General features: G+C 40.2%; 1 protein-coding gene across 2 annotated transcripts in view; it reads right to left on the bottom strand.

Annotated features, from left to right (window-relative positions):
* The window catches only part of Hdac8 (histone deacetylase 8), a 208540-nt gene that overhangs the window by 128289 nt on the left and 66635 nt on the right, over window positions 1-13616 (bottom strand). For both annotated transcript variants that reach the window (XM_028775798.1, XM_028775799.1), the window contains exons 6-7: window positions 10088-10165; window positions 9438-9546 (exon numbers count right to left, since the gene is read on the bottom strand). In XM_028775798.1, coding sequence (XP_028631631.1) covers window positions 9438-9546; window positions 10088-10165 — 187 coding nt within the window. The remainder of the gene's footprint in view (window positions 1-9437; window positions 9547-10087; window positions 10166-13616) is intronic.

Below are 13616 nucleotides of genomic sequence, written 5' to 3'. Positions count from 1 at the left end.
CCAACTTATCATAGTTTGGCAGTTATTTTTCTGGGGCAGGATGTATTTTAAACATGTCTACGTTGGAGTGTCTGGTGGATCATTTAGGATCAGTGTCCTGTTGCTTGATGAAATCCAGATCACTTCAATGAAATCCAGATGGGGAAACTGGGTCTCTGGCAATGGCTGCCAGATCTTCTCCATATGAAATCTCTCTAGTCTGTATGCAAATTCAAAACTCCATATCCTGGAAATCCCAAACCAATCAAATGGCGCTCAGCTTCTTAGTTACTGGACTAAACACAGGGAAGCGATTCATTCTTCCCTAAGGAAATAAGCATTTCTTACATACATCTATCTTGGCACAAAAAGGGCTGGCTAAGCAAATTAATAGTGTAAACAGGATTGCACTGGGGAATGTTTGTCCTACTTAGGAGAATAAACTTTTTATGCACTTTGTGCACATCCACTTACATACAAATAATTGATATGCTAATTACAAATGATTCTTAAAGCCCCTTCCCTGAGGTGCTGTTCTATGCTGTTAGTCTATTTTGAATTACTAGCATGTCCAATGCTTGAAAGTAATAAAAATGCATTTAAAATATTCCATGATTCAGACTGGCTTTCCTCTAATTAGGTTGAGTTACTGAGGCTTGCCTATATTTAAATAGGAAAGATATTTTTCTGCTTCACCCCTCATACATTTCAGATGCCCCCATCCGCTCCCCATTGCCCCATCTCCTTGGGATTCTCCTGCATGGAGCCGTACACGCAAACCCCTTCACCTCTAAATCCCACAGAACCACTCTCACAGTGTCTCTAGGCAAACACAGCCCTTTCTCTCTGGCACGCCCCACTCCCCACCCCATTTCCCTTGCTAACTTATCTGCTTAGTTGATAGGGCTTCTTTTAAAATAAAAAATATCAGCGGCTATAGCTCTTTCCTGATAGTACAACAGGCAAGAGTACATGCAGGCTAAGGTCCACCTAAACTCAGCACCAGGCTTCTTCATCAGGTGGTGGATTCTAGCTTTAAGTGAACCTCTGTAGGGGTCAAGAAAACATAAGCCAGCTCACGCATCAAAGCAGCTGCTAGGCGTAGGCTTATTCAAAGTTGTAACATTTCTGTACAGCCTAAACAGTTTTCTTAGGCTGGGTTGGAGGGGGCAGGGCATCAGCTAAAGACTAAGGGGAGGGGAGAATTACAATGGAGGTAGGAGGCACAGTGGAGAGAGCAGCAGAATGGGAGCAGTGTGAAGTTTGATGTTAGAACATTCCATTGAACCCAGACCTAGTCATGTTTGGGATCCTTTTCAGAGAAGCCCTGCATTAGAGGGTGTGATTATCAAGATTTCCATTTAGGACAAGGTCTTTCTGCCTCTGAATAGTTTCAGAATATGTTCTAGCATCAGAACTTATTAAACTGTTACCAAAGAATCAGGTCACTTTCTTCGGTGGCAGGAATCAGTCATCACTGAGAACAGAGAAAATGTGCCCCAGAGTGGCACAGTGACCCTCCACAGAATCCCAGAACTTACATATCCTTAACTTACATTGGAAAAAAAGTCACCTGTGAAGATTTCTTCACAGGCTTGGGCAGACTACTTGGTGAAGTCTGGAGGAGAGGAGACAGAAATGAAAATGGCATGGCCCCTCTAACCACACACACTTTAGGCCCTAAGGACTAGGTGAGGGAAATGATGAGCTCTCACTACGGCCTCACACGGGTCTTCCAGACATGCATGGTTAGCTCACTGGCTCAGGACAACACGGATAATGAGGCACAGGATCCCTCCCTCCAAATTATCCTACATTGTGAAGCTCTTAAAGCCTTTTGAATGTAATATTTTAAAAGACACATCAAACCGGGAAGAATAAATGAACAGCCCACTCTGGCCTCACTTCCACCTGTGGCTAACATTATCAGTGAATCTAATTAGTGTCTGACTCATCTATTTTCCAGAAACAATAGGCAATTTTACATCTGCTACACTAAAGAAAGGCGGGATAGAAGTTTATCAAATGGAACAAAAGCATGTAATAAAAATACCTTAGTTACAGAGGGCCAAGTTCCAGATGCAAGGCTTACAGAATGAATTGGCAGCTTTTGTTACCTTTATTACTGGACCAAAGTGACTAGTGATTATCCAGGCAGTGTAGCTGTGACCCAAATGAAAAGAGAGGTAGGATAATTGTGTGATGAGTTTCTGCCAGCTTTCCGATTGTAATGAAAATGGAGATGAGGACGGAAGTAAGTCTATGTAATTATTTGTACTCAAATACAAATTCTCGAAGAATCCATCCCTTTTCATCAAACTGAAGAGGATTTGAAAAATTCGTACTGCTTAAAATATTTAGGTATGAATATCTGTGTGATGTACTGCTGCTGCCACATCATGAAACCCAAAGGAGTAAATTATAATTGCTAGGTTCTCTTTCACTGATGCTCTACCTGTTTCTAAATTTCAATGAGATGGAGGGCCAAGTGCCAGATGCAAGTCCAAGTGGGAGGTAATTTCTAGTTGACCTGTCATTATAATAAAAGAAAAGACCTATCGTCATTAAAATATCTCTTCTTTAAATATTAACATTAAAAGTCAACATCGAAAGGAAACACTCCCATTAAATCTCTCTCAGAGATATCTTTTGCTTCTCATTTTATTCAGTAGGTTACTGATTGACCCGCTTGGACTGTGGATGGAGCATCTCTACCCTATATGGACATATGGCCTCCTGCCAGGACCAAGAGGTACCAGAAGTTTTGTCATTCAAAATGCATAGAAGTAAATAATTTTTCATAAAACTAGTCTTAAAAAAAGGTGCATGTAAAGTGTGGACTTCCCTAGGAAGAGCTCTATAAAATGACAGGTGAATCCATTCACCTTCTACAGCAGGAAGGGGAAGGAGAACTCACAGAGTTTCCACGTTCAAACCTTAATCAAGCACTCTATATCTAGGAAGTAAGTTCTGGGAACTTTTATTCTTGTTTTCTGTCTATAAAATTACAAAGATTAAAGATTAAGAGATTATTTTCTGCCCAAATCTCGGCTGCACATTCACACTCACAATAGCTTGTTTATTGGAGAGGTCATGTGCTTGATTTGGATAAAGCTAAATGGTTTATTTTCTTAAAATGATTTTTGCAATATCCTACAATCAAGTTTTCCAAGAACTCTTAGGGATGGTACCTTTTCACTGTATGTAACAGTTAAATTTCACACTTCCATGAGATACTTTAGAGACAACATAGTCAATGGCTAGGGGAAGACACAGGTTCAAAATCTCGTTTCCATATTTGGTTGATGTCTCTGGGAGGCCTGCTCTTTTCTGAGTTGAAGCAGAGAGAGGGGTGGATCTAGGGGAGAGAGGAAGTAGGGAGGAGACTGGAGGAAGGAGAGAGGGGAAAGTACAGTTGGGATGTAATATAAGAGAATTAAAAATACGTAAACAACAAAAAAACTAAGTCTAGCTTCATCCCTTTCCGGATGTCTGACCACTTTTATAGCATGTGGGCTGTGACAAAGATGAAATGATGCGATATATACTTTTAGTAGATGCAGTGCTACTCCTGCCCCAGCTCAGTACACTTCTAGAAACCAAGCTGCAGCTTACAGGCTTCTGCTTTATTTCTTGTCCCAGTACCTAGTGTAGTGTCTGCTATATAGTAGATGATACATTTTTGTAGAATGAATGAATAAAATAGTTTCTTCATATTTAAACATACACACATACCCAGAATAGAAATCCATGCCAGTGTTTAGCACAGCACCTGGGCACACAGGAAGCTTCTCCCCTCCACCTCCTCCTTCATGTTAACTAATGTCCAAAAACTATAGAAAGTGAGGATCCACTTAGTTCTTTTGCACTAAGGTCAGAGTGTCTTTGGAGAGGTAAATTTTGGTCTTAGACTCACAGGAACTAATGTTGCATTTAAAACACCAAGGACTTCTAGTTCCAAGGTAACGGTCAAGTCAGACAATAGTTCCTGTGTCATAAACACACACTTGAAAGACACTATGTTAAGAATCAGTGGTGTAATTTTTTTTCCTGTTCTTTGTTGAATGTGAATAACATTGGGTACAGATGCACAAAACATTCCACTAAAGAATAAAAGTTTAGGGTTAAACATGGCATTCCTTTAACTACCCTGCTGTTACATGTTACATAGTAACACAAAGGAGGAGTGTGAGAAGAGAAGCTACATGTGTGCCCAAGTGCTGTGCTAAATAACAAGTACTCTCTAGGTTGGCTACCTGTTCTAGCCCAGCAACAAAACTACAAATGTTTCCAAAAAGCAAGTGATAAGCTCTCAAAAATTAATTTAAAGCCGGGCGATGGTGGAACACACCTTTAATCCCAGCATTTGGGAGGCAGAAGTAGGTGGATCTCTGTGAGTTTGAGGCTAACCTGGTCTACAGAGAGAAGCTTTGACTCAAAGAAAGCAAAGCAAAGCAAAGAGCAGAGCAAAGAGTAAAGAGCAAAGAGCAAAGAGCAAACCAAACCAAACCAAACCAAACCAAACCAAACCAAACCAAACCAAACCAAACCAAACCAAACCAAACCAAAATAATACAAAATCACTAACCAACCAACCAACCAAGCAACCAAGCAACCAAGCAACCAAGCAACCAACCAAACAAACACCACATTAATTTCATTTCCCAACACTACAAAAAAATCTTTAAATTACAATAGAAAACTATAAATGGAGAGAGGTAAAAACATTAAGGTAGGGTGGGACTGGAAAGATGGCTCTTGCAGAGAACTGGAGCCAGGTTCCCAGCACCCATGTCAGATACATCCCAACTACCTGTAACTCAGCCACAAAGGATTCAGTATCTTCTGGCTTCCACAGGCACCTGCAGTCAGATACACATACCCATGCACATACATACACACAGTTAGAAATAAAAATAAATTTTAAAAGGAGATTATGAGTTTAAAAATCCCATATGAAATTCATATGACATTATGAGTCTCTATGTCAGTGGTCTTTGATTGAGACCAAATGTTTACTTCAGTTTTGAGCTACATAATATAAGCCACAGGATACAGGTAAACAATAGCCCAAGGACCAACTATGAGTAGATTTTTATTTTACTCAACGCGAGCTCCAGTGTAACAGAAGCTTTCCTAAGTCCTCTTAATCTGTTCAACAGCATCTTCTTTAGGGAATATATTTATGTAACAAGTTCACTTTGAGACAGGATCTCATGTATTTCTGGATGGCCTCAAACTCCCTATGTAGTGAAGGATAACTTAAGTTCCTGATCCTTTACACCTATGTGCAGTGTGCGACCATATCTGCTTTACGCAGTGCTGGGGATGAAATCCTAGGCTTCATGTATGTAGGCAGGCAAGCATTGACAACTGACAGGTATGTGCAATCCTAAAATTGTGATTTCTTTTTCAAAATGTTTTCCCATCACCTTTAGTACATGTACTCACATATATTATAAGCACCTCATAATATGGTTTTCCTATTAGATCCAGTAAGGAATAATTGCTGGTTGTTAAGGGTGTAAAATGATAGTTAGGATACAAACTAAGAAAGGCTAGCAGAACTCTGAATTTATTGGTGCATATATCAACATATGTTATGGCAGGTCCCACCAGGCAAACAGCTGGCTCATCCTGCTATTACTATTCATCAAAACCTCCCTTGAACCAACAGCAGAGAAATACTTGTTTTTGTCCTTCTCTTGTACAGTTCTTGACAGTGACTGCTCCCAAAGTCATCATCCTGCACAGCCTTTTAGGCAACAGGCGAAACAATATTAAGACAGTTTTATATCATATTCACATATAGCTAGAGAGCAAGGATGTTAAATATAGGTAAAGCAGCACCTCTATGTATATATAGATGTGTGGGTACACACACAGACACACACACACACACACACACACACACACACACACGAGTTTCATGTATGCTTGGTAAGTGCCCTATCAGGAAGTCACACCTCCAGCTCTATTCGTAATTTTAGAGAACAATGCTTAATATTTCTTTCCTCCAAACTTTGCGAGGATGGTATGGGCGTGGTGTTATGGATTGGGAGTGATTTTGGTGAAACTCTTATCTTGATTTATATAAAGTCTCTATTCTGTAGCCACAAGGTTCCATTTGAGGGAGGTGACAAGCTGACAATAATGAAGCTACTATTCCTTTATATTGGTTGATAAAGGGCCAACTTATAATGCCAACTCTACTAGCTCCCATAGAACTTACAGGAAGCTTGTATAAAATCACGGACCTCTGTCTATAATATCAAATGACCCAGGGATATCTAATATGAAATTGCTATTTCAAAAAACCCTCCAGCTCTTTTGATGGTATTAGAAAACATTCAGGTAATATTTCCACATCCAGTCTATTACAAGAAGAAATTTTAAATAAGGAGTTATGATGAAACTTTTAAGTCCCTGCCTGATTAGCTGGCAAAGTATGAAAGTTATAAGCAAGGAAAAGGCAATCTTTCTTTAAAAGAAGGGGAAGAAAGAAACGAAAAGAAATGAGAAAAAGAGGGGAAAAAAGAGAGCATTGAAAGAAGGCAGGGCAACGAGTGTCAATGAATCCCACAGAGAAAATCAGCTCAGGAACAAACTAGCAGTGAGAGACAGCTCAGAAACTCAGCATCATCCACATGTGCCAGTGATAAGCTTCTTTCTATCTCTGTAGTGAGGAGTGAGCCAGAGAACCAGCAGCTTCCAGAGCAGAACAGGTGAGAAGGACACAGCAGAAAGGATGCATAGCTTTCCCCAAAGATCAGCCACTCCTCTTTCAAGTGTCTTTTGAGGTAGGCACAGTAACAATGGCCAAGTGTAAGGGCCTCTAGTTCCAAACCATGCTAGGTAGAAGTACCCTGAGGATAATTACCGAGACTGAGAAGCATATTTACTAAGACTGCTAAACTATGCGAAGCTATTTCGATGCCAAAGATTGGCTTGTCTTCTCTGTACTACTTTTCTCCTTGTGCTCTACTATATGACCACCTGAGAGTAAGGGAGCTGGCACTCCAGCATTTGCCAAGTCTGCTGTCCATCAAATGAAATGCCTATTCCTAGAGGGCTTGGGGAGGAGACATTGTGCCAAAACCTCATTTGGGGGCTTGGTTTTCTTTATTATTATTATAGAAGGATGTTTCCTTCCTGTGACAGGAATGTCAGGTATAAGTCAACAATGGTAGGGCAGATACTTGGCATGGGGAAGCCTTTCTGGCACCCTTGGAGAGAGAAACACCTTGACATGGTGCTGTCAACAGACTTGACTTCTGAAGCAAAACTAAGGAAGCAACCATTGTGCTTCTTTATGAGAACCTGGAGCCTGTTATTGTGGGCGAACAGTGTCTGCACTGCCCATGAGGCTCAACAAGCAACCCTTGGCTCTATAAACTGATGAGTGTCTGGTTCTTTAGTTGGCAAACTAAAAGACTATTTAATGAATGCTACCCTGACATACACAGTCTACCAGAATGCCTATGGCAGAATGGATTGTGTGAAGGGAAATCATATGTAACCTTGGGGATATATTTACTTTTAAAATGCTTCTAATCATATTTAATACCCAGACTATTTTAAACATGAATTGCCATGACATTAACTTTCAAAAAATCATTTATAAGGAATTGGTGCACATAAAACAAAAAAAAGAAAATATAGGGAAAAAGAGACATTCTCATGACTTAAGGATAAATAGTGGCCTTCTTTCAGGAGAGTAGACGCTGAGAAATCCTCAAGTCTGCACATTATGTTCAGCTTCTGTCACAGGCAGTGAAATGCCAAGCTGATGGGGGATAAAAGAAAATTTCAGGAGGTCTTATGATTGGCAGATGATTCAATAGGGGCACATGTAAGGTGATCTACTTGGAGAAGGCCAGATATCCCAAACTATCCTTGCAGGCTGGTAAATGGTAATCTTCAAATTAAGACCCAGGAAAGAGCTCTAAGAAACCCTGTGGACAGTCCCCTGAAAGAACAACTTAGTGTCCTGCTATGGTAAAAGAAAAAAAAAAAAAGGCCAACAAAATGTTGGGCACTGTCAAGGAGATTAAAAGACAAACAAAATAATTTTCCTTTTACAGAGAACCACAGGACATCTTCATTGGTAAGGTTACATAAGCAGTTCTGATCTGCACATCTCGAGGACAGAACAAAGCCTAAGGGGAACAAAGAAGGGCAATTAAACCATCAGTGGCAGGCTCAAACATTTTTTTCCAGCCAGACAATACAGAGTTATCCTAGGGACTGGATAAAGATTATCAAGAGGCTAGTGCTTCTGAATAGTTGCAGGATGACTTGTCCCCGCCCCCTAAGTCTCTTAAGCTAAGAGGTACCTTTGAAGTTTTTATTTCTCATACAGTTCTACTCTGTTTACACAACTGCCTGTGATGGGGGCCAGAGTAGGCAGCCTCCTCTGGGAAGTCCCTGTTTTGTTTTGTTTTTTAACCAGCAATTGGGAGAAATGTGAGCTGGGTCAGGAGAGGGATTAAAAATGTTTCCATCCGCACTGCTTACCTTCGGTGAGCTTGACTAGTGGACTTGTACTCAGGCTTACTTTGTCCATTGCCACTGTCAGCTGGAAAATTGTACCTGATCAATCTTAATTGTGATGAATATGAGCCTAGCCTCCTTCCATTCTGTAGGACTCTCAATCCCAATAGTCTACAAATCAAACCATGTCTGCCTGTATATGTGTAACTTAGTAACTGTATTCTTAACTTTAAGGTAAAAAGAAATTTAGGCTGGGGAAGAATGTAGCTTAGTGTATGCAGGGCCCTGGATTATATCTCCAGCACAGGAAACATAGCCCATCTTTTCCAACCCCCTTCCTTACTGTTTCTCTGCTTTCTGACTCTTTAGTCATGTGTACAGGTAGGACACAATAATGAGTGGTAAATAATTAACATCAACTCTAATGTTCATGTCAGTGGAGGAAAACAGGTCTCCATGAGAAAAAAACAAAACAAAACAAAACAAAATATACGTTGGGCTAAAGAAGCCAGACTCATGCAAGAAAGTACAGGTGAAGCGATTCCTCAGGACAGCTTCAAAGTTTTTATTCTGGGAGAGTCTTCATCATATTGTATAGCAGGTTAGGTCAAACGTAAACTCTTGTCTCTGGTCCAGCTGTTTAGTGCTCTCTAACAGGGGACAGTTACTACATCAAACAAGCATAGTAAGTAGTATCTAAAAACTATGAGCTGGGCATGGTGGTGCAGTTGGAAGGCAGAGGCAGGAAGATCTCTGTTAGTTTGAGGCTAGCCTGGTCTCCATTTCAGTACAGTCAGGGTTATATAGAAAGATTCTATCTCAAAAAAAAAAGGATAACAGATATGTGAGCATACTGTGGTTTTCATTTCCAAATTGTTCTTTGCAAACAAGAATTGTGAGCCCGAGAAACACGGAGCGTCAGAGAGATCTATCTACCTGCAACTGGCTCAGTGTTCCTGCCATACCTTTCACAGATGTGATAGTACTTCTCATCTCGTATGCCATCCTGAATGGGCACATTGACACTGTAGTACCGTCCTTTCCCTAGGCCAACATCACACATGTCACCTGTTCCTGTAAAAGACAGCAATGCCATGACTAGTCATTGTGAACACAAGCACTAGAAAACACAAAGGACTGTTCTAGAGCAATTCAGAACAGCAAAGCGGCCCATTAGGAGACCAACTCTAAATTCTTGGTTTTCTCTAGAAGATAAAACTGAAAAAATAATCTAGAGAAATAATTATTATAAATGCTGTTGGGGGAAGTGGAAAAACAATAAGGAAATTGAGGAGATATTAATTTACATCTTACTGGATGCAATAAAATAGTAAGAGCTAATATCACATGTCATTTGCAGTTATCAGAATTACATGTGGTATGTGATAAAATTGTAAGTGGTATGTCTGTTGACAGGCCATAAAAATCACCTGGAATTAAAAAATAGCATTCATTGTCATTCCTTTGTCATTGTCACTTGAAGTGATATATGTTAAAATTTTGCAGAAAGCAGCACAAATAACAGCATGGGAATATATAAAAACAAGATATAAAAACATGTAACAATTTTTAGTATGTAGACACAGAATGTGTGAAGAGCATGCAGTTGACTTGCCTGGGAAAAATCCTGGGGAGAACTTGTGGAGGGACACAGTCATAACTTTAGATGTAAAACTGAAGGCATCTTCTACACCTACCAGAGAGAAATGTCAAAAAGATCACGTCAGGTATGCAATTTCTGTTTTGAACAACTGAAAATATGACAAGTAGCGATGGGAAGAAGGTGAGAGGGGAAGGCAAATGGAATAGATAATGAACCGAGAAATAAAAGAACACAAACTCTTGGTTTCTGATTGCACTAATTACAGATGAGAGAGAACATAGCCTCAATTCATGGCAATCAGAGCTTCTCGTTTCCAAGAAATAAGATGCCCAGGTTCTTCACCCTAACATCTATTCTAAACGGTGGGGAAGAGCAAGAGCCCAGGACTGGGCAGAGAAAAATGGCATCAGCCAGGAAGATTCATCATCTGTTTTGTCTGAGTGTTTCTAGTTAAATTCTTGGGACTTTTCCTCAAAGAACTATAATATGGTAATCTTTTAAAAATATAATCAATAAAGCAGTGATTAGGCTTTATTTAGTTAAAACTTAATGATGAGGTACCTTTCTGTAATACAGAGTTGGTTATAAAAACGGGTAACCCAAAGTCTCGTGAGCACTCAGTAACTTACATCTTTCTACCAAAAATCCAGGCATGGTCCTGTCCTCTAACCGCTCCCTTATAGGAAGATGTTGTGCTCTATTTATTTACTAAAACAAATGTTTGTATTTTGGAACTGCTTAAAGGAAGTGAGAGAAATACAATTAAATTCTTGAAACCCAGGATAGTAATAAAACTTTAAAGGAGCTTGCTGTTCCCCAACTTCAAACTGGTTTGGTGTGTGCCCAGAGTAGGGGGCACCTTCAGTTGTTAATAGCAGCTTTAAAACCGTTTTAAAGCCTGGAGAAAGATTTGGGGGGGGGGAGCCTTTGTAGACAGATGTCTCCTTTCCCCTTAAACAGTCAGAAAATGACTAGATGCCTGTGAGATAAACGCTCTGATTTAAAGTAAGCCTCCAAACGGATGTGTTGGCCATGCTGCTTAATGGTTGCCCCTTCCTCTGAGGACCTCAGTCACACTCACCCTGAATTGGAAGGACTCTTAGCAAATCCACGTACTGTGCTCCTTTATATTTCAAACAAAGATATTGTCTTTGTGTTGACTTAAATGTATTTAAGTCTTTATTAGAGGCCAACAGAAACCTTAAAAAAATATGAAGTCTATTTGTATATAACAGGTATGTTTGAATTTCCCAAGCCCTGTGTTTTGCCCTAGGGAGGTAGTTAAAACCAGTTAAAGACTCCAGGCAGAAAGCATTAAGTAAACAGAATAAAATAAATGAAAATACCATTTCAACAGAGGGAGGTGTAAGTGCTAAACCAGGGCACATGATGGAAATGCTAATGATTTATTCATCCAGAAAAGTGGCAATTTACATTTCTACCAATCCTGTATGCAAATTTCTGTTTTCTCCTGTGATGACTAACAGTGGCAGTTGTTATGTCTTTTAAATCTTAGACAGGAAGAACGGCTCTAAATTGAATTTGTATTAGTACCAGTTTACGGTGGCCGTTTGTATCTTATCGCACAGGAAAGGATATCAGGCATGTTTTTTTTTTAAAAAAAAATCATACTTTAAAAAGGACAAAGTCAGAGAGGCAAGGGATGTGGAGTTGGTCTGGAAGAGGAAAGAGGCTAGGTAGGGAAAGGTGAGGGTGGGTAGGAGTCGCCAGTGAAGCCATCACAGGATGCTGGTGGTATTACTGTGAGAGATTTCAAATAAAGCAAATGTGTAGGAGTTGGAGGGTGGGGCAGAGGTCACTGGAAGGGAGGTGCTGAAGAGGGGAAATAAAGTGAAATGAAACACACCATAAAAGTTGGCTGAAACAGGAAACTCTAAATGGTGTAGGAATAACACTGCAAATGGAGAGGACGGTTTCAGGTGACAGACCTTTTTCATTCTTACATGGCTTGGCAGAGTTGGGTCTAGTTTTGAACTCTGGTACTAATATTCTGAATTCCATAAGCATGTGTTCACTCATAAGACAAATACTTTACTGAGCTGCTACTACATGTACAGTACTGACAGTACTGACAGAAAGGAGGAAACAACTTGATCTCTGCCCTGGGAGAACGTAGAAGTTTCTGTAGGAAGACAAGGTATAAACATATTTTAAAATGAAACAGTACAAAACAATATGGCATAAAACAGTGACTAGTGACAGAAAACCACACAGGGCTTTTGCAGCACAAAGAATTTAGGGCTACAAAGAGGGAGGAAGTGGCTAAACCAAGGAAAAAGGAAGCAAAGTCAAGGAGGCAGGATTAGAGAGACAGGCCTAGAAGAAAGAGTGAGACATGCACAGTGAGTAGAAAGGTGTCCAGAGATGGTTAGAAAGATGAGAAGAGGCCTACATGAAGCCTTCAAAGGTGAGGTGAAGAAAGCGTACTTTTCCATAAAGGACATGAATTTCATGGGGTTGTCTGTGACACAACTGAGGTGCTTTTACAGTGTAGACTGTATGTCTGACCTACTTAGTCTGAGTATCTGATACCTGTGGCATAGCAATCTAGACGTAAACTCCCCCAGGTCATCTAGATGCACAGTCATAAGAACCATTTCTCTAGGCTATGGGTCATCAACGTACATATGGCTAGACAGTAAACATCCTGGACGCCAGACTACTTCTGGTCTTTGGATACCTTTACAAATACACGTAGACATATGTGTGTGTATTAAACAACATTGTTAAAAAATAAAAATTCACTGGGTAGTGGTGGCACAAGTCTTTAATCCCAGCACTTGAGAGGCAGAGGCAGGCAGATCTCTGAGTTCGAGTCCAGTCTAGTCTACAGTGAGTTCTAGGGCAGCCAGGGCTATGCAGAAAAAGTCTGTCTCAAAAACAACCCCAACAAAATATTAAAAATGAAAATCCATTCTTAACCTAACTGGTCATATAAAAACAAAGCCTTTGGGACATGTTGCTCCTTGTTATGGGCAATGAAGAGGCTTTGTACATTTGAAATTAAGGCTGTGTCCTACCCTGGAACATAGTCAGAAATTCAGTGGGCATGGTTCTCAATTATGGTCTGATGTTTGTTTGAACCTTTTCTGATATCTTTGTTGTTTGTTTGAATGTTTTTCTCTTAATTCTTTGTTTCCAACAATACACTGCTATCCCAAGATAATATATGTTGGTAACACAAAGAAAGTGTTCACTCCATGAGTTGGTAGCTGCCTATTGGTGAGAACTCCAAAATGGTGGTCCTTCATCTAGTCATTATCACTTGAGAGAAATTCTGATGAGGAGAAGCCCAGAGTTTCCCTAGAATCCATTCAAAGGGCCCTGAAGTGGTTCCTCAATAGTGGTGTAAATACTAAGCAAGCTTTCTCCCGCCTTCTCATTCTCTACTGTGAAGTTTAGCTTCAGGAGACAGGAGAGAGGAAATGACAGGAGCCTGCCTGGCTCAGGCAGCAGAAAAGAAACTGCAATTAGTCAGAGGAATCTATGTACCACCTACCTCAGAAATGACAATTAGGAA

This window comes from Grammomys surdaster, unplaced genomic scaffold (genome assembly GCF_004785775.1).
Source record: "Grammomys surdaster isolate TR1022 unplaced genomic scaffold, NIH_TR_1.0 260, whole genome shotgun sequence".
Classification (NCBI taxonomy): domain Eukaryota; kingdom Metazoa; phylum Chordata; class Mammalia; order Rodentia; family Muridae; genus Grammomys; species Grammomys surdaster.
The sequence above is the reverse complement of the archived record's forward strand: the minus strand, read 5'-3'. Positions and strand labels throughout refer to the sequence as shown.